This window comes from Phoxinus phoxinus, assembly GCF_949152265.1.
Source record: "Phoxinus phoxinus genome assembly, chromosome: 11".
NCBI classification, from domain to species: Eukaryota; Metazoa; Chordata; class Actinopteri; order Cypriniformes; family Leuciscidae; genus Phoxinus; species Phoxinus phoxinus.
In genome coordinates this window covers 8,506,763-8,529,782 of record NC_136886.1, presented here as the reverse complement: position 1 = coordinate 8,529,782, position 23,020 = coordinate 8,506,763, and the positions used below count along the sequence as shown (strand labels likewise).

Here is a 23,020-nt window from a genome sequence, read left to right as displayed (position 1 = left end):
CGACGTCACACAAATAGATCAATGTTTTATCTTGCGACTGGTAAGAACAAAAACTCAAAATTAAATTAAAAAAGATTTTAGTGCTTATTGCATTATAGTGTTGCAGTTGGTTAGGACGCGGAGCAGAAATACAAAAGCAGGACAGGGTTCTTCCCATTGTCAACTCAACTCAAAAATAAGACGACACACCAAGGCACTGGAATGATTTTGTACTTGTGTTGGTGGGAAACAGCTGCTTGATGCACTGGGGGCAGGTAATGAACACCAGGGCTGAGTGTGTGTGTGTGTAAAGCAATGCAGTCAGCATACCTCTTTACTCTGCTGTTTGCTGCCATGCTGCTGCTGGATGAGCTGAAGGTGGAGTTGTTCTTGCTGTTTCTTGTAGAACTCCTGGAGTTGCTGCTGCAAAATCACAGAGTCATAAATTAAAGACGCCTCTTCTGTATTTCTGCTGTGTTTTATTTATTTTCTCCTGAAGACCAAGTATTATGTTACAGAAGAGATTATTACCTCTACTATAAGAGTAATGTACTGTAAAATACCTCAAATTTTCAACATTAACATATGTTTGGCATAATACTATTTTTGTCATTTCTAAATCACATTGAAAAGGAATTAAATGGAATAAGGAAGAAATTTTGCGCTGGGAACATTTGCGAGATTGTCTACACATTCCTCATGGTTCAAACCCACATGACATATCCTGTTCTTCATGATATATAACTTTTACATTTCACAACTTTCAAAAGTCAAATTTAAAGAGAATGAGGAAGAGGAAGTGTGTGTGGAATTCTATGATTCACATGTCACATATTTACCAAACTGTATATTGCTTCACGACTTCATGTATGACAAATCCTGTTTATCACATAGATTGAGCAACAGTTAAGCCAGTTGAAAGGGAGGAATTACTGTATGTTTGCTACATTAAAAGAGAAAGGAACTAATTGTTGGGCAATTAGGAATTTATAAGTCGTTAATGGTTGTTGCCATTTTATAATAGATTATATACTATACACACACACTATTATAATGACTAAAATAAATTATACCTTAATATATTATATTCCAAATAGTTTATTCAGATTATTTATTGAACTCCGCTTCACATCGTGACGCAAAGATCCTCATGGCTTATTCTTTAATTAGAATTCTTGTAATGTCAGTGTTCGTTTAAACTGGAGTAATATTTGAGACATTCAAACGGAAGGAATATATCCAGAATAACAGAACGAGGGCAAGTACCTGCTGTAACATCAGTGCTTGTTGTTGTTGCAGTAACAGCTGGAGCTGCTGGGGGCTCAGAACTTGGTGTTGGAGGATTTGCTGCATCTGCTGAGGAGTTATGACCTGTGGTGTCATCATAGCAACAGAAACTGGGACCTACACAAACACAGAAAGAAGACGGACATATGAATGCAATGGCAATTGGACAATCACATAAAACGTTCTCATAATACATACACTAAAGATAACGTGTCAAATGTCTTATCAGTAGCTTGTCACCAGATGAATGTGCTATGAGATCAAGATCTGTTTCTCAAAAAAACACCTGAGGAGCTTTCAGAACCAGTGATATGAGAAGCCAAAGCTGCTGACTGATGGGAGACTGACAGATACAAAGAGAAAACCCTAACACACACACACACACAAAAACACACTTGAACAACCACAGAGCGTCCCCCATCATCAAACGTCCCACTCCAGAGACAAGGCCACTGGCCATTATTCTGGAGTGCTGTCCATGTTTTGCTTGTGACTGTTTGAATACGTTTTGTATTTTCATTTTTTTCATGATTGTTTTCCCCCCTCTTCATCAGCGTGAAGCTTCTTGTCCCTGCGATACTTCACTAAAATGGGTCACAACTCTCACTGTTTTTGTTGTGTCCGTAAACTTAAAATCGCTGAATATCAATTAACACGAATGTAATCTTGTCAATGCAGGACGTGTTGTCGACTGTGTTCTTTGTTAGTTCGGAAGTACAGAAAAAAAAATTCCCCTCTCTAAAAAAGTATATCCAAACAACACATTTAAGGGCACACAAACAAGCTTAAGTGGAATAAAAAGGGTACACATATTATGGGCGCAAAAGAAAATGGCGTGTGATGACATTGAGAGGGTCCTCGTGCTGTTGACAGGGGTCTTTAATTAGAGAAGAGGCTGTGTGAATACAGTACACGCGTGTGTCTCAGTGTCAGCCTTTCTCTGATACACCGTGCCATTAAAATCTCCTTTGTGACATTGGGTGACAAACCAAGTCTGTGCTGAACTTGATAGCGGCGGGCATTTGCAACTGTTAACACATATCCCCAGCGTGTTTTAGCAAGCGTGTGCGAGATCGCAGATGTATGTCTCACATCTGCTCCTGATTGGCCAGACATTAGGGCGACAGTCTCCCTTCACCAAGGTTACCCCAATTGCATCTGTGATTCAGAACCGCTGACACGCGTGTGAATTTGTCACGTCTTGATGAATGTAAATGAGTTTGTAAGGGGTGGGGCTAACTGTCACATTGCCTCCGCCTATTTCAAACTAATCTAAATATAACAACAAAAAGCAAAACACCTTGAAGGAACTTCAACACATGCAATGTCACAAAGACGGGGTTGAACTTGTTATAAACTCATCACCAAAATGGATATATGGTGCTTGGAATCAAAGTTGAACACACAGGCAGGCGCCGCAACACACGGTTGCTACGTCTTAATATGCGGCCCATTTTTCACTTGGCTTAGCGCACCATTTGCATAGGCTGCACCCTTTGATTTCTTCATTTCACAGTCATTATGCACTCATGTCCTTATTTCTCAGCGCCACTAATTTTGATGAACTATTCTGAAGGTCAGAGAGGCAGACGGGTGGGTGGTGAGACAATACGAGCTAAAACACACAGACAACACCAGATGCACGTTTGTACATTTATACTTGACTATGAAACATTTGGATGTTTCAGATTTTTTTGAACAATTGAAAGTTTGAAAGAAACAGATTTTTTTTTTAACTTAAATTTAACAAACATTTAGACTCAGCAAAAAAATGGATTTGTTGATTTGTACAATTTTTATTTAGATTTTTTTTTTTTGTACAATTTTTATAAATGTTTGAGAATAAACATTTACAACTTAAACATTTCATTTTATATTAACACCATTTCTGAATCAATCTTTGGTTTTGAATAAAAAAAAAATCTTAACTGAAATTACCAAACAAAAAGTGTAAACTAACACATTTAATTTTTAGGTAACACTTTAAAATAAGGTTTCCTCTTTAGTTAATATGAACTAACAATGAACAACACTTCTACAGCATTTATTAATCTTAGTTAATGTTAATTTCAGCAAAAATACATTATTAAAATCAAAAGTTGTATTTGTTAACATTAGTTAATGCACTTTGAACTAACATGAACAGCTGTATTTTTATTACCTAACATTAACAGATAAATACTGTAACAAATGTATTGCTTATTGTTAGTTCATGTAAGTCAATAAATTACTACTGTTAACGAATGATACCTTATTGTAAAGTGTTACCAATTTAAGTTCTTATATTTTTTTTGTGAACGGTTCTCGAAAACAAATCAACATTTTAAAATAAATGTACTTTACAGTTCCAACTACCAAATAAATCCTTTTAAACATCTGAAGTAAAATGTAAACGCTTTGTAAAAAAAAACCTAACAACTAAACATTTACTAACTTCTCAGGACACGAAAAATTACAATGCCAGCCTGTTCCAATTAAACCCTTTATATCCACACCTTACAGACACACTGACACCAGCTTCACACCCTCATTTACTGCATGAACATGTGTGTGTGTGTCTGTCCACTTGTACCAAACCTCAGCTCTAGCGGAAAGGCTATTACAGCTCACATTTTACTGCCCATTACCACTGAGGTCATTAGTGGAGAGAGGGATGGGCCTCCTCTTAACCTATTGATCATTGTAACTACTAGCATTTAATCCGCTGGTGAATGAGCTGGAATCTCTTTAAGACAGGCCTGCCGCAGAAGAGAAGCACTTCAGCTGAAAAATATCATCCTGGCCACTATATCAGCAGCACTTAAGAGGAGTGAGGGATACCGCTGCTTACTGCTCAGAGCTGTTCGCTCTTCTCCTCTGGACGTAATTGTGGAAGTGTGCGGAATGAAATTATTATTATGAATTGCGGTAAATGGCCACATCGCTTGATAAGAGGTGAGGAAAGAACAAATACATATTTCAAGTCGTCTCATAATGAAAGCGCTATGAGATAAAGCATCTGGTTAAACGAGATAGGAATTTTATGAACGCATATTTCAGCTGTCATGTGGACAGTTTTAAAGAGCACAAAACTTGTTTGCTAAGAAAGAGAGAGAAAAGAAAAGAGAGGATAAGAAAGCTGACGGTTATGAACTTCACTAGAAAGAGGTGTAGGTACGTAGGCCAGGTGTGAGTGTAGCACATTAACACACAGAAAGTGAAACATACTCAAACAGCTGCTATGTGACTGTAGGCAATGTGCTAGCGCAGGCCTGCTGTCCACAGGCCCTACCCAAACTATACACACACACACACACACACATCATATGCTGTACGCTCAATATTCACATGCCAACACATGCAAACATCTGCAATGTGCAACAATTAATAAGTGAACCTGATACTTAGGCCAAGTTTCACAGACAGGGTTTAGATTAAGCCAGGATAAGGCCTTAGTTCAATTAGGATATTCAAGTAGCTTTCATAAAGATGCCTTAGAAAACAACAACAACTTACTGGTGTGAATCTTGACACAAAACAAAGGCACTGGCATATTTTCAGATATTTCAGAGCAAGTTGCTTTCAGTTAAAACCGCTCAAACATGCATTTGAGTCTGGAACTAGGTTTAAGCCTTGTCTGTGAAAGCGGCCACTAATGTTTTAAAATGAAGAAAAGAAAAAAAAAAGTAAAAAATGTTAACAAAAAACAAAAAGCTAAAAGTAGGAAAATATAACAAAAAGAAAATGTAAAAATGTACATCTAAAAAAAATTAAATACAAAATAATAATAGGTCAATGTAACAAAAATAATTTAAATAAATGTAAAACTAATACTTATAATATATATATAATATATTAATCACTTTGCCTCTTCAATCAAACATAAAAGTGCAAACATTTGTGGGCATTAAAATTGAATGATGTTACATTTATTATTATTTTTTAACTTGAAGGTGTTGAATTGCAAGGGATACAACAACAAAATGATGCCAGCTGGGAGATAGAACGTATTGGACGCAGCTGCGGATCCAGCTCATTTAAGCCTGGCGCTCAAATCCACCGTCCAGTTCATCTTCAGTCCATGACTACGAACAGGAAACGCCATCCAAAAATACGGCTCTAATGAGGAAACATCTGACACACATCTGACGAACCTCAGAAACACTGATACTGACTTAATGAAGAACGCATTCTTCCTGAGAGAGCAAAATGTCATGCACGGAGAGAACGAGAGAGAGAGAGAGAGAGAGAGAGAGAGGGAGAGGGAGAGAGAGAGAGAGAGAGAGAGAGAGAGAGGGAAAGAGAGAGAGAGGGAAAGAGAGATAGGCAATTAAGATGAAGAGCGAAGGGGGGCAACTTCAATCAGAGCGTCTCGTACATTGAACTGGCCGCACGGAAACAGGTTGCAAAGAAAGAAGGAAAGAAAGAAAGAGGGCAAAAAAAAAGAAAATCAAATTTTAATGCCAGCTCCCCGGTGTCATCTTGTTTTGTCAGGACATCAAATAGAATTGAGAAGTACAAAATAACAAGCCCTTGAGAAATCAGAGGAGGTTTGGTCTGTTTGAAGCCTCTTGGTTTACCTTGTCCAGAGATATAGGGAATAGCACTGTCCGTACGCTCATTTGGCATGGAGTGCCGTGGAAAAAAAGGATTTCACACTACGTGCGAGATGTAATTTTTCATTGGAATGCACAATTTTCATTTCTGGATTGCTCAATTTTTTTTTAAGTTCTAAAACAAATCATTTAACACGTAAAAAAAAAAAAAAGGAGAATCTGCTTAGAGTTTTAAAAACACAGTTTAACATGAAATTGCCATTCCTAATGTATTAAATGGAGATATTCTTGTCTAATATTCTGAAAACATGAATGTACTATTATTATTATTATTGTTATGAACCAAAAAAATCTCTAGGGCTGAAGCAAAGATATATTCATCTCCTCCAGCCGCTTCTGAATAGCGAATAATTCCATTCCCTCTTCCTCGCTCTGGCTCTCGCGCAGCCCGTTTACAGTTCACATAAACAGGATAATCAAAGTCACATTTTCTGCCCATTTACCGAGCAGATTCTGCGGGGGGAAAGCGGTCCATTCAAGGCAACTGTAAAAACAAAAATCCAGATTGCGCTTTAATTAACTTCTAAACCACAAACAAACAAGTTCTCAGCAGAGCTGGCCCGGTCTGCCGTAAAACAAACAAGCAGGGGCGAAGGAGAGCACGAGGTTCAGCTTTGCCTTTCCCACACTAACTCAACCCCACTGCAGGTGGGTGTCCCGAAGGGGTGGGTGGACCATCAGCCCCGGGACTCAGGGGATACTCACTTAATCTTGCACACAAACTGAAGGTGTGTGCATTATGGATGAGGCACAGGCCTGTGTCATGTCTTGATGTGTTGCTAAGTGTTTGCCTGGGATTCGAACACAATCACACAAACTAACTTTTTACTGATTTTTCTCATCTTTCTGCATTTTAGGATGCAGCAACTTGCATGTTGAATTCATACATTTATATTTTTTATATTGAATATCCTGACCCTTGGCATCTACTGCCTTCATGGAAGTGCCTACTTAAGCGTTCAGAAATTACGACGTGCAGTGCGCTCAAGTGATTGTGGTCAGAATTAAATGCACGCTTTGGCCAAATTCATAGTTATTTCTCCAGTTTTCACTTCCCAACAAAGACAGCTTTGTTTAGTTCTAGTACCACTAAATAAAGAGCAAAGGATGAGCACTGTATAATCTATTTATTTACATTTAGCAGACACGTTTATCCAATGCAACTTCCAAAGAGGAACATCACAAGCAATTTATCGAAATGTTTTTTTATACCAAATGTATTATTATCATTCATTTAATATTTCTTTTTTAAATTAAATATTTATTCTTATACTGCCACAAAGAATTATGGGACTAATTTCAGTTTAATTAAATACTAGACTAAATTAGTAATAATTTTCTTTGCGAGCCATTCTAACTATTCTTCATAAGCAACATGTTTTACAATTACAGTTTACACTTTTATACCACCATGATTCTTGAACGAACACGCTCCCAAAAAAAAAAAAAAAAAAAAAAAAAAAAACCCAGGGCTCAAAGAGATTCCCACTGGTAAATATGACATTGTGGTGGAGATCTTGTAAAAGCAACCTTACAGACATGACTGGCAGCAATAATCATTTCTAACAACCTCAACACAACCCCAAGTGACCCTTGACGTGACTCTCCTCACACACTAAAACAAGACAAAGCAAAACCGATGAACGTCTCCCGCTCAACTCAGTCTGACATGTGCCACTAAAAACAATGGTGTCGACAAACTGCCTTCGACCACTTTACACCTTTCCAGTACACCCTAACGCCCTTTCCTCCCTCTCTCTCTCTCTCTCTCTCTCTCGCTCTACTCATCCCACTGATATGATTTATGGTTTACCAGCTCAGCGAGGTTACGCAACGTCGCGCATGCCTTCAGATGTGTTATTGGAGTCGGTGGAGATTTAATTAAGATCACAGTCGCACAAATCCCCCTCAAATTGAGAATTTACTCGAGACAATGGTCGTCACATCCTCGCACGGGAGAGGTCTCATTCTGCACAACGCCAAACGACAACAGCGCTAATCCGTGTTTCCATGACATCACATGAAGGTTTCGGTAAATTGGGATTTGTCTTTTGATCGGCCACGTTGTGATGTTCCTCGTCAGGGTTGATTAATATTGAGTGGAAGATACTGTTGGGCATGTTACAAAAGCTAATATGCACAAAGACGACACAACTGAGTTTATCTTTGTTGTAAATTGTGAAATAAAATGGCAAAAATATCTACCGAGTGTAATCTCTAAATCTCTGTTCCACCCTAAAAATAGTTTAGAAAGTAAAAAGTTGCAGATGTGCGTGTCGAGGAAGAAGCCGCAACCTTCTTTTTTTTGCTGTAGCTATATCATAATTGTCTTTCAGAGCAATTCGTCACTATGCTGCTCTTTCCTGAGAGAATGCTCACCTGGTGTGCTTTCTGGAAACAGAGTACGAGAAAAGAAGAACAAATGAAGAACAAAAAAGGTTTTTTTTCTCTGTGGGAGAATGAAGGAAAAAAGACAACAGAAAAGAACAGCTGGCAATGCCATGTGTCATCACCAAAGTATTCTCGATTCTTAACACATAATGTAGAGCAAGACGTCTGTGAAAGAGGTCAGCCACATGAACGACTGACCAGATAACCCCCCCACACCCAACTCTTTTTTTCCCTTTCTTATGGGAAAATATCTATTTAACACACACACAGTTTGCTTGTTCTCCAGTTTCACGTAAACACACACGTGAATATTCTCTCACACACCAACATGGCCGTGGCCGCTAATACGCGTCGAGTGGTAGGAATGACAGGTGTTGGCAGCCTCACGGCCTGTCAGGGCACAACATAAATGTGGTCCGGCCCCAGCCAGAGCGGACCCTAATGCACTACTAATGAACAATAAATCAAGTCTGATTACAAACTGTCAGCCCAATCAGCTCTCACGCTTTCTAAACGAAGGGGCCCGGTGGTCACAGCTGTGTGGCGTTACCCTCCGTGAGGCTCCCTGTTTAGCCTTTACTTTCCACACGTCCAGTCGTTCCCTCTCTCTGTCCTCTCCTGCCATCCTCCAACTGAAGCGCCCCACTGACCTCGACTCCCAAACTTCATAATCATTACATTCTCAATAATGATGACAACCACAAACTTTTGTCCTAACTATTGCACCTCAGCATTCAAATAATTTGCTTTAATAACATTTAAATTAATCAATAAAATATTAAACTTTTTTAGTTATCTTTAAAACAAGCAATCGACGAAAATAACTGCATTCAAAACTAGTAAAGGAGTGTCAAAACTTTGTCTTAGTTTCAGTGGTCACACCACTGGCATGCGCGCGCGCGCACACACACACACACACACACACACACACACACGAGGGCCCACGATACAAGTGTCAAATCGTGAAGAGGAACAACCCACCCCCCTACCCCATCAACTAACACACACACACACACACGCGCGCGCAAGCACTTCTCATAAGAATGCAACACAGAACTAAACAACATACTTAAATTCAGCATTTGCATGTGCAATCTAAAAACCCTTTACAACTGACAAAAGCTGCAGAAGTTTCTGCATAAAATTCTTCAAGTAAAAACATAAATGTACAGCACAGAATGACATTTAACAAAAGCCTCGTAAAAATCCTGCGCTTGTAAACTGCAAGTGAAAGGAGAAGCTTCAAACATCAACTTGTAATCGCATCACAGTGTTTACACGTCTCCTAACCAACCAGCATGATAGAAACTAATACAAACAGCATGCAGAGAAATCAGCCTCTTTTCCTTTTCCCCTGGACGCAATGCATTGTCAAACTTTTCTACGGCAACAGAAACAGCTCTTTCACTGAAAAATTACAGAATCAATCATATTGACAAACCTGACAAACTCCATTTGGCTGGCAGGGTAAACAGAGTGAAGCTGGGCCGTTTGGAGGATCGCGGAAGATGAGAAGACACGAGTCGCGGAGCGGAGAGCGAGAGAGAGAGAGAGAGAGAGAGAGAGAGAGAGAGAGAGAGAGCGAGAGCGAGAGAGAGAGAGAGAGAGAGAGGCGTTTACAGTGAGCGTGTGCGTGTGCTGCCGCGTCTCGAGCCTTTTTCCCGGGGATATGGACAGATTGCACGCGCAAGGTTGCTCCCTAGCTGACAAGATACAAAACTATCCAATCAACCACGCCCTTTCTCCACCAATCACAAGCAGCCCTCTAAACATAATCAATTCAAATGGGGACACAAGCAGCGGCAGGGGCCGCCGCAGGCCGTGTGTGTGTGTGTGTTTGGAGGAGGAGGGGGCAGGTGAAGCGATGCCTTTGTGTGGGACCCTATTACAATAAGAGAGAGAGGGACAGAGAGAGAGAGAGAGAGAGAGAGAGAGAGGGAGAGAGAGGGAGAGAGAGAGGGAGAGAGAGAGGGGGAGAGAGAGGGAGAACAAAAAGAACCAAAACAAAACAAAAAGAAAAAAGCAGCACAGTTGATGGCTGTTAACCCTTTGACCCTAGTAAAGGTTTTGTCCGTGCTGGTGAAACAATGGAAGAGTGAAGAAAAGAGACCCTTTAATTAAACAACAGATAAGCAAACACTATCTGACAGAGAGGGAGAGGGAGAGAGAGAGAGAGAGAGAGAGAGAGAGAGAGAGAGAGAGAGAGAGAGAGAGAGAGAGAGACCCAGAGCATCTGCAAGTTATTGTTCTTATAAAGTAGAATCGTTGTTTTCTTTGATATTATAAATATATAATTGACAGTTATTCAAATATAAATATATATATTTTTTTTTTATATAATAAAATTTCAGGATAAATATTACATTTCCCATATACTTTAAAGTGTAGATTCTAATTTATTTTAACCAGTCAAACATTAAATATTGAAAAGGCTGCTGTTTCAATTCACAGACTGACTGTGTGTGGGTTCAATTCACAGTCCAACTCCTTCCAAATCCACTAATTTCCACAGCATAAAATAACACACACCGCGGCTCCACTTCTGCTGCGAACGGTTAGAACATAAGTGCTCAGAGCTAGCAAGTGATTAAAACATCACCACCTTCTCACTTTTTTTATTATTAAAAAAGAGGGGGAAAACACAGAAAAGTTGCTTCGCCCTCTACTGGTACATTTTATATTACACACTCAAAACCCAAGGCTAAACTTACTGCCTTAGTCAATAGTTTTTATTTATTTATTAGAATATAAGCATTTATACTCCTGCATGTAATAAAAAATATATATTTAGGCAAGATAATAGTACTTTTTATATTTAGCACTATGTTAATAGTACATTTAATGTATGAAAGATTATAATAATTTCAAAATAAAAACGAAACAGCAGACATTACAATAGTAATATAAAAACAAGTGCAAAAAATCAATAAAAGTACTTCATTGTTTCTCTAACAAACACTCTCAGAAGTGGGCACACACTTATGAAAAAAACACACACATGCTCAAGCAAGGGCAAAAAGGCAAGCAGCCGTGCAAGTACGCACACATAACGCATGCAGCCGCTCATATGAACACACACACACACACACACACACACACACACACACACACACACACACACACACACACACACACACACACACACACACACACACACACACACACACACACACACACACACACACACACACACACACACACACACACACACACACACACACACACACACTTGGCCGTACCCCCTCTCCCATGCCGTTTCCCCTGGGCAGAATGTCGGCATATTCTCAATAAAACACCTTCTTAGCAGTAATAGGCCACTGTTCTCATTTCACTGCTCCCAAAGGGCTCATGATAAATTTAGCAGACATACAGTTCAAGCCTCCTCCTCTTGTCTCTCTCTCGCTCTCTCTCTCTCTCTCCATCTATCTGTGCTGTGTTCAGGCCTGTACGCCATAATTACCCATACTCTTTCTATCCAAGCCGTCTAATAGATCTTGCTGTTTATTCACTCCATCACTTTGTGAGTCACAGAACCAACACTATTCATTTATGTCTTGTTACAGATAATTGGAAAGCACAGGTTGACTCCTTTGCAAGACTGACACACAAACAATAACGCGCTCCATCTCAGTTCAGCTCTACGGTTCCCCGTATGACTGTCAGGGTGACAATGGGCCAGGGGGGGGGGGGTGGGAACTGATCCCAGATAAGTGTTTGCTGGTAACCTGCTTGAGTTTAGCATTTGAACCGCACAGTCATCCGAAGCCTCTCGTGAAGAGTCATCACAAAACCACTACAGATGAGACGGGTTCTAGTACTACTACTATGACGAGACATCTTTGTTTAAAGACCGTTCTTAGACCTTTGCGCGGGTCTAAACAAACTAATTAGCAACGCTGTCCTGTGACTAAACGTAATCTGTTGTTTACAGGTTTTAGCATGAACAGGTGTGATGTTAACAGAAAACAGCTGGTGCTGTAGGCAACAACCTTCGTTTTGAAGGACCAACACACACACACACGCACGCATCTTGAATGTCACTTCTATTAATGAATGAGCAGAGACCAAACAGTCATCTCTGACCTCTGACTATCATGACGGCAGCAGTTTCAGTACAGTATGTGTGCGGTGTTGATATTTGGCACAGGTAATGAGGAACAGGCAATCACTACAGAAGCCACAAACTCTGAAATGATTATATGTGCATTTAGCAATTTGCACTATGACAAAAGCTGCTAAATATCGAGCAGATCCTGTTTTGCCAATCCTGTGCTGATGATACGTTAGCGAAAAGTGTTCCACCGCTGTCTGCGCTTCGCTGCGGCTTTGGCTTCAGTCAAAACACGAGCTTTTGTTGGTGATGTTCGACATAAATGAAGTGGGTGGGGGAATGTTGTTTTCTTTATGTTCTATTGTGATTGATTAAGAGCGTGTCCTTTTTTTGAGTCAGACACTATTTTTCGGAGGCGTCATCAAAACATTTCGATAAGAGGAAAGAAACACAAAATCTTAAGAAACAAACAACCATATTTGAACCGTGTAAAAAAAAAAAAAATCACTAACTGCTTTAAAAAAAAAATCTTTAAAATAAATATTGAAATATGGGTTGCACTTTTATTTTACAGTACGCATACCTAAGAAAGTACTGGTTAATTTAAGGTAACTACAAGGGCTAAGGTTAGGGCTAGTTTTTACCCAGTAATTGTAATAACATAGTATGTACATGGGGAACTGGACTGTAAAATAAAGTGCTACTGAAATATGTATATTAATACCACAAACAGGGCTTGGACAATGAAACTAGAATTGGAGGTTTCACGCCTATATATGCGTGGCCTGGTGGCGAATCTTCACTGAGTTTACATTCCATCAGCAAGAGCAGAGTGTGAAGGTTGAATTAGCAGAGCAATAGCAGCTGTCCATAAAATAGTGCAATCCACACAACATAATGGGAGACATATCAGAGTTCAAAAGAGGAAGAACTGTTGGTGCGCAGCGAGACGCTGGCTCATCTGTGACCAGGACAGTGAGTCTCTGTGGTGCATCGAGAGCGATAATATCCAGGGTAACATCAACGTACCAACACGTAGGACGAACCACATCCAACAGGAGTCGACGCAAGAGGAAGCTGTCTGAAAGGGATGTCCAGATACTAACCCGGATTGTATATACACTTAAAAAAACTGCTCGTTGGGAGCTCCACAAAGTCAATATTCATGGTCAGGCTTCTATTGCCAAACATTTGCTCACTCTTGCCAATGTCAAATGTTGGTGTCAATGGTCCCAACAGTGCAAATCTTGGACTGTGGAAAATGTGAAAAGTGATGTTCTCTGATGAGTTCACCTTCACTGTCTTTCCCACATCCCTGGGAGTTGCGGTGTGGAGAAGGCCCAAAGAGGCTTAACACCCGACTGTTGCTGCCCAGACTGAAGCATGGCGGTGGATCAGTGATGGTTTGGTCTGTAATATCAAGGCTTTCCCTATACTGTGCTTGATGGGCGTCACTACCAGACCATTCTGGATGACTAATGGTTCAAACAGTGTACCCTGAAGGGGGTGCCATGTATCAGCATGATAATGCATCAATACACACAGCAAGACTTGTGACAGAATGGTTTGATAAACATGAAAGTGAAGTTGAACATCTCCCATGGCCTGGACAGTCACCAGATCTGAATATTTCTGAGCCACTTTGGGGTATTTTGGAGGAGTGAGCCAGAAAACGTTTTCCTCCACCAGCATCACATACCTGACCACTGTTCAGTGTCTGTCATTCCCAAGATTAATTGATGATTGGCTGCAAAAGGATTTACTGATATAAAGATACATATATATATATATATATATGGCAGCCAAACATCCATCCATTCCCACTTCCCACATACTACACATCCCACACATACACCCGTGTATATATATATATATATATATATTATTCCTCTGATCATTCTAATATGCTGATTTGGTGCTCAAAAAACATTTCTTATTATTATCATCAATGTTCAAAACAGACAGGCTGCTTAATAACTTTGTGGAAATCGTGATACTAATTTTTTCAGGATTCTTTAATGAATAGAAAGTTCAAAAGAACAGCATTTATTTGAAATATAATTTTTTTTGCAACTGCTGAATAAAAGTATTAACACTATTTTAAGTTGACGTAGTTACACGTTACTACATGTACTTACTATAGTAATAACAGTAAATTATGCACAATTACAAGTAACTAAGCCTAAACCAAATCCTAACTGTAACTAAACAAAACTAACCGTACAGTAAGTACATGTAGTTAATTAATGTTACTCCGTACATATTTGAGTAAGTACAATGTTACTACATCACCTTAAAATAAAGTGTAACCAAAAAATGACAATAATTTTAAAGGTTAACCAATAAAATATTGGAAAAATGTAGATCCTTTAAATAAATACTAATTACACATAATATATTAAACTAAATTTAATAATATTTGAATCTTAAATGATTTATCCCAAATAAAATAAAATATTAAGTTAAGGAATCGGTTTTAATATTCATTATATATTCTGGCATCCTCTGAGATCAAAGAAAAAATGTACTGGCATGCTAAAGGAGCCAAATGCAAGCGAACATCTTTGCCTTACCAAACTCAGTCGACCTTTCCAAACAAAGCAGCACAAGGCACAGCAAGGTATTTTAACATCTGTAATAAATACAAACCAACACCATATGCGTTTGGTCTACTCTTAATGACAATATTAATACTTTAGAAAAAAATAAGAAAAAGAGAGCGAGCGAGAAAGAGCTCAACTACTAAAAGCAGTATCGCAGTATAACCCATATTCCTCTGCCCCAAGCATCTCATGCTAACCACTGACAACCGTCAGTTCTCCAGTGAACCCACAGGCCGTCAGATGTGGCTTCACACAAGAGACTTCACCAAGCTTCTCATATTGCTGTTAGTGTTTTGGAGTCTCAAATACGACCTAATTACATCTATCCATAAACTCCCCACAGGACGAATGAATCAGTCATAGCAACACGGACCCCGCATCTGCATACCGTGGCGGAAAACGGACGAAAAGATGGAAAGATTTGAGGGATGAGGGGAGAAGGGGAGGAGACAAGAAGAAGGGGCTGGCGGGCGGCTCGGGGGGAGAAAAGAAACATGACTGAAGTGAAAAGGTCTCTAAAATGGCACTGTTGCTTTAAGGGTTGGCGCTCGGAGTTGATGCGACAGCAATCTGATGGTTGGACGTTACTCACTGGCTGAGCCAGACGGTCTGGAAAAAGCGTGATGACCTCATCGTGACAGCATCATCCAAACCTGTTTCTCATCTACACATTACACATAATGCATTCTTACAATGTGACTAGAAAAAACAAACGGCTGAAGAGAACAGGAATGATACGTGGCTACAGCCACAGATGGAGGAATGAGAAATACGCAGGCGGTTCCTTCTGAGGACATTCAGAGCGAAGAAAAAGCGGCAAAACGATTATGACTCTAAAGTAATAGTTTGCCTAAAAAGACGATTCTGTCATCATTTACTAATCCTCATGCTGGCAAAACCATTTGACTTTCTTTTTTCTGAGAGACACAAAAAGTGACTTTTTGGAGAATATCTTCGCTGTTCTGTGCTGTTGTCTTTATTAGGCATTGAAGATGATTCTAGTGTTCATCGTGTTGTACAGACAGATGGGTTGAGTGGTGTGAAAGGAACTCACTTATTATAAACAGAAAGACAACAAAGGAATTTATTTTTGGACTTCCAGCAAATATATATCTAACACCAGTGACTGTACATAACATTCAGATTAAAACAGTGTCATCTTATAAATACTTGGGTGTCTATGTGGATGCTGCTTTATTATGATGCATTTGATTAATAAAAAGTGAAAGTAAGGGTATTTATAATGTTAAAGCTGTTCTTCTGAACTTAATTCAACAAAGAATCCTGAAAAAAGTAGCAAGATTTTCACAAAAATATTAAGCTACACAACCATTTTCTATGAAAGCTTGTTTCTGCCACAGAATAAAACATTAAAAAGGTAATTGCGACTTTTTATCTTGCAACTCAGATTTTTTTTTCTCAAAGTCAGAATTGCGAGATAAAAAGTTGCAATTATCTTTTAAATAGTTTTATTACGTGGCAGAAACAAGCTTCCATGATTTTCAACACTGATAAACAGATTTTTCTTGAGGACCAAATCAGGATATTAGAATGATTTCTGAAGGATCATGTGACACTGAAGACTGGAGTAACGATGCTGAAAATTACATTTTAAAGTATATAAAAATAGAAGACAATTTTTAAACTTCACAATATTGCCGTTTTCCTAACTATATTTTTTTATTTTTAAAAAATGCAGCCTTGCTGAGCATAAGATACTTTTTTTATTTATTCTTACCAATCCCAAACATTTAAACTCCCCTCCACACTGACATTATCAGAGTTGTTGGATTGCAAACCGCCTCATTGTCATGTCCAGATCAGCGCAGGGGTTGACAGACTTCACAGCCCGCGTCTGGCTTCTCGTGGCTGAGCTGGGCTCTATATGCTGTGCTGGGTTTGTCTGTAAGAGAGGCTGGAAGCTCTGGCCGAGCTCCAGCGAGCCCCAGCACACCACACCGCTAATGAGTTACAGATTGTTGCACTGTGGTATACATGTGTCAGGACAATGCCATGGGTCTCCACAAAAAAAAAAAAAAAAAAAAACGGTAGTTCAAAAAAAGACTGGAGGGGAAAAAAACTGCAGAGAAGAAAGAGGGTATTAGTGAAGGAGAGCCAAGGCCTGACTTCTGCACTGTGTCATGTAGCACTCTATGAAGACGAGGAATTGCAGTCTGTCTGCGCGCACGCATGTGTGTGTGTGTGTGTGTGTGTGGAAGGGAGGGGGGGGGGGGGGGGAGTGCGTCCCTTCATCATTTGTTAAAGTGAGAGGACATTATCGCTTGACCTCCACTTGCCCTCCCAACGACTGCATATGATCATGAAAGAAAGGCAAAGAGAAACAGAAGGAGGAAGATTGTGCAAAACAGCTCTACTGATTACTTCCTGTGACATCATCAGAATACACTAAAAAACTGAAGTTTTTGACCATTGAGGCCCGAGAGAACAAGCGAGTCTAGTTCACAACAGAGGACATTTAATGAACAATGAATGTTATAAAATGCTTCAAAACTACTTCAGCTGCTGGTGTCTTAGTGTAGGAGCGGAATCCTGATCAGGGTCCAACATTACATTGCTAAAGGTTAGTAAAATGAAAAATAATTAAATAAAATGTAAATATTTCAAATGACAATTTTTTATTATAAAATTTCTTTTTTTTCTTTTTGACAGTTGTATTATTTATTTTACATATTGGTGTATATCTATCTATCTATCTATCTATCTATCTATCTATCTATCTATCTATCTATCTATCTAAACTAATAGCACTAATAACTAATAGCACACTTCGCAACAAGCACATTTGCTGAAGCTTCTCCATCATTGAGTTTTTGGTACAGCAACAAACTCCTCCAGATGATTTGCACATGTTTACACCAAAAATAAGCGAACAGACCAGCTGATCTCAACAAGCGCCAACACTGTCCAAGGAAACAAACAACCTCTCTTTTCAGGCTGCCTATTGACACCACGTTTGTTTTGCTATATATTCTCGCCAAGTCAAGCGTGAACGGCAAAAGTTTACGCTCAAGCGGCCTTTAACGGCAAAAGTTCATGAGTGCATGAGGATAGGCATGACATTTACACTGTGCAATGATCAACTTAACCACAGCGTGTCTAGTACGGGCATTATGCTGGCGGGTGAAAATCATGTCAAAATAACACTGCCAACCCAGCTGTAATCCTCCATAGGTGGCAGCTCCCTACCCATCATCCCTTGCGGCAACGCACAGTTAACCACACCTGCTTTCACAGCATTGCCGCAAATAATCCTCTCTCTTTTTTTGGTCTTTTTTTATTTTCCCTCATTTCATGGAAAGGGTGGACTATCAAGGAAGGTCCGCAAGTGTTGTTCCTAATTACCTATTTCTCCACTCCTGATCCTGTGGCGGGCATAATTAGTTACCTGGGGCTGCAATCCAATTTGAAGTGATGACAAGAAAGCGATCCATGAAAAAGTAATAAGTTAAATCCAATTTCAGACTGCCTCTAATTAAATGCACATGGAACTAATGACTCAAGCCCTACCATTTCAGTGATAACCGTAATTAGCAAGGAGGGAGTTGCACTCTCTCGATCTTCCTCTCTCTCTCTTTCTCTTGTTGACTCTCTTCTCTGCTGTAGGTGTAAAGTGGTAAAGTGGCATGGACTCTTAATTACACGTGTCATTTTGTCAGTGATTTACTCACGTTTTTTTGACCAGCCGAGTGTGTTTAGCCTCTGCTCCGGTCTGTCACTACACCAGATGTTTATGGTGTTCTATGTTGTGTGTCATATTAATAAAGATCCCCCCCCCACCCCATTTAAAAATTTTTTTTTTAAATCTCCTAGTATGACTAATGAAGAAATATAAGAGATATTGTCTGTTAATTGTCCAGCATCCAATGCACTACTTACTGTATGTTAGAGACGCCCATCGCTTAGCAAAGGTTCCCATGAGTTTACTGCCATACCCTATGATCCCTATAAGCCCAACAATTAACAATTAGTGTGCTACAATTACATTTCTCACTGCTGACCAAAATAAATAATGTGCAAACACTTAAATCTTCAAAGTCTTAGGTGGAGGGTGATTGAAATGCAGAATTGGTGAGAAAACGGTCACAAATCAAATCAAATGCTCTAGAGTAAGGAAAGCAAATTGACGCTGGCTTCTGGCGCCTCAATACAGCAATAACACCTAATATAGATCAGCATCTAATGATAGATAGATCACACAAGACAGCAAGAGCTATTGGGTGCACAGATAATATAATGAGCTAAAGAGTTATTGGACGGAACGAAGGAGAGAAAAAGATGCAGGCTCTGTCCAGAATGGCATAATACCATACTATTTTTGCAGTTTATAGTATGCATACTATGCAGTAGGGCTGTAAACGATTAATCGTGATTAATCGAATCCAAAATAAAAGTTTGTGTTTACATAATATATGTGTGTGTATTGTGTATAATTATTTTGTATATATATAAATACACACACATGCATGTATATTTGAGAAATATTTGCATTTATATACTGCATATATATTTTTATATGATTTATATTATATAAAAATTAGTGCTGGGCAAAGATTAATTGTGATTAATCGCATCCAAAATAAATGTTTGTGTTTACATAATATATGTGTGTGTACTGTGTATAATTATTTTGTATATATAAATATACACACATGAATATATTTAAGAAATATTTGCATATACACTGTATATATATTTATACATACATTATATTATATATAAATATACATATTATATATATATATATATATATATATATATATATATATATAACACATTTTTCTTAAATATATGTAAGGATGTCTGTGTATTTATATATAAAAAATAATTATACACAGTACACACACATATATTATGTAAACACAAACTTTTATTTTGGATGCGATTAATCGCGATTAATCTTTGCCCAGCACTAATATAAGTAGAACTATTTTATATATAAATAATTTTTTTTTCTTAAATATATACATACATGTGTGTGTATTTATATATACAAAATAATTAGACACAATACACACACATATATTATGTAAACACAAACTTTTATTTTGGATTCGATAAATCGCGATTAATCGTTTACAGCCCTACTATGCAGTGTCAGTATATTTTCCACATGCAAAGAACGAATGTGCCAAAAACAAAGCACACCACACTGGGAACTATCCCATAATGCATTGTGCTCAACTTCAGCACTTGATTTAAAGGCTGCGTCTGAAAACTTGAACCTGACCCGTTGCCTTGCTGCCTTACAGGCAATTACTTTTTGTCTGCGCACGAAAGTACCTCACAAAACTGATTTCGGACAGACTTCCAAAGCAGCAAAACGGTTTAATGGTCTATAGCAAAATAAAGCATGCTTTAGTGATAACTAAGCAAAATTTAATTACTATGATAGTAATTTCTCGCTAGAAATTACATCAGAAGTAGAAAACGTTGGACAAAAACGTACATTTACACACAAACTGACCACCAACCACAACTTTCAGACGGCATCTTTCATTTTTAACTCGACATGTCACCGAATGGAAAGCACAGGATTGTGGGATATCAAAGGCAGCGCAGGATACATCTATGCTGCCTTCAAAAAACGATAAGATGAAGGGATCTCAGGAGACAGGAAGTGAAGCCAACATTGAATTTGGGCGTTCCTTGATGCGTTCCTGCCTTGAAATACATCCTCCGAAGGCAGCATTTTTCAGCTTTTGGACGCAGCCAAAGAGTTCACATTAAGAAGTACTGCACCAGCAAGAGACATACAGTACATAGCATACTGTAGGCTACATGTTTGAAATGTTTGTTCTTTCATAATGATTTGCAAACTTGAAAACAAATAGCAAGCAGTAAACAGTATTTATTTAGCAGTGTGCAGTACGCTAGGATTCCATTCTGAACAGTCATAGAAAAAGAGAAGAGAGCATGAGGGAGAAAGACAAAAACACACATGCTTTCTTTTTCACTGGTGTGAGTGACAGGTTGGCCATGCACTCCTGTATACATAAATAAATTAGAATGTTAATTCTGTCTTTGTGTGCTGAGGCTGGTCCGCTCCTCCTCTACTTACTAACAGTACGGATAGTGGAATCTGCCGGCCGTTGACCCCTCAGCCTGATGAGTGAAGCGGTTTAGCTTGATCCTCTCGACTTTATCTCAATGCCGGAAAATTCACACAGAACCTAAAGGTCACAGATACCGTATTTCTTCCCTTGTGGCTTATTTACAGTGATATCTACACAAGATTTGTTTAGACTACATGGCATGATACTAATATGTCACAAAGCGAGGCTGCATGATTTTGGGGGTTAAAATCTTATTGCATTTTTTTCTGATAAAAATTGTGATTGCACTATATTCGTGATGACTATAATAAGAAATATAACTATTGTAATATTTAAAATAAAATAATGAGCATTTATGAAAATACTACTACTAGTTTTGTTTTACAGTGCTAAAATGTATGGTTGCCTTAATTTCACCACTTTCAAAATGTTAAATCATCAAGCTTTTATATATAGTCAGAAAACCACAGTTTATAAGAGCTTCTCATTTTAAGTTTGAGAAGACATGTTGCATGTTCCAAAACACACATAAGCAAGCCATACTCAGAGAAAATGCAGAGATGAGTTTGTGTGGAGCAGCATTTCCTGTGATCCGCTCTGAGACACTGAAAACACCAGCACGGTGTAAAAGAACAGTTCTCGTGCTACACTCTGAAACATGCAACGCATATATTCGTTTAATTTAATCACATTTTTGCAATTTGAAAATAGCACTAGGGCATATCGCAATGTTGGATTTATTTCAGTTTATCATGCAGCCCTACCACAACACCTCAGTGAAAACTAAAGAAAATGTGAGTGGTGCTTGCCTGCAGAAAACTTGCGTCATGATTCTAGGGTGTTGCTATGTGGTAGCTAGAGTATTTTTTAGCACGTTGCTATGTTGTGTTTTGGGTGAAAAGAGCCAAACTCCAAGTTCCTTTGATGTTCAAGTCACTCCTTCAACGCAAGTCTAAGATGGTTTTCCTCATTTTCCTCAGTCAAATTGCTTATAAAATGCATAATTAGTCTGTTTCGTTACCAAGTACCACTAAAAAGCCTGCCTATATAGTGATTGCACACACAAACAGACTCACTCAAAGCAGGGATGTGCGTTAATTAACAAATATGCCCCTTGGTCTCCAGCGATTCCACCATGAAACAAACAACATCCACCTTGCTCAAACAAAGATAAGGATCTGAGCGAGAATGATCTCAAATAAACGTAAATATTGCATCAGACACGGCTAGCTGCTCTCTTTTAAAGGGGCGCGGATGGGGAAATGAAAAGGGCCGGATTTGCTTTGCATCACAAAGGATAGGCAAATAGAAAGCCCGGAGGCTGAGACGGGAGACAGGGATGCTCCCGGGCGCCCCCTTTAACTGCTGATGACAGAATTAAGTGTGAAATCAGAGAGAAAGAGACAGAGATAGAACGCCATACTTACTGTACCTCTATTAAATAAGCTAATGTTGTTTGCTCTTCACACTTGCACACACGTTAGATATCCATGTGCTCATAATGTGCTAAAACTGACAGGATTTCATTGTGCGTGATTTGTTAGATTACTGTGAACGATGAAAGAACACTCGCTAATGTGCTTCCAACTCTTCAGCCCTGTCTGCCTTAATTTCCTGTTTGTCAAGCTTTGACAGGTACCGCCATGATGTTGTACTACCAACTGTATATATAAATGTAAACAAATAATGCCTGATCACTCACATAAACACACACACACACACATATTTATGTCAGAAAATATGTACAAAAATTAACTAGCTGTTCATAAATGCATTATTTATGAATAACAATTCATTCATATTTGAATCCAACTTTGTATTAAAATCTTTGTCAAAAACAGCTTAAATTGTGGCTGATATTGCCTCCGTTTCATTCATCACACTTGAAATAGAAGATCATGAAAAGTACAGATAAAGCACACGGTCTCAAACATTGCTCAGATGATCTAAGACACCAAAGATGATAATATAAACCACAACATGTCTCACCCAATTCTGCCAAAATCTAATGATCTGACCTATATCCACAAACGTTACAGG

At 38.8% G+C, this 23,020-nt stretch overlaps 1 protein-coding gene across 10 annotated transcripts in view; it reads right to left on the bottom strand.

Annotated features, from left to right (window-relative positions):
* Nucleotides 1–23,020, bottom strand: part of foxp1b (forkhead box P1b) — a 137,449-nt gene that overhangs the window by 43,755 nt on the left and 70,674 nt on the right. For 8 of the 10 annotated variants that reach the window (XM_079628872.1, XM_079628873.1, XM_079628874.1 and 5 more), the window contains 2 exons: nucleotides 1,246–1,383; nucleotides 310–402 (listed from right to left, as the gene is read on the bottom strand). In XM_079628872.1, the coding sequence (XP_079484998.1) occupies nucleotides 310–402; nucleotides 1,246–1,383 (231 nt within the window). Of the gene's footprint in view, nucleotides 1–309; nucleotides 403–1,245; nucleotides 1,384–9,693; nucleotides 9,999–23,020 lie in introns of those variants that run through there. The other 2 variants (XM_079628871.1, XM_079628879.1) reach the window with 2 other exon arrangements.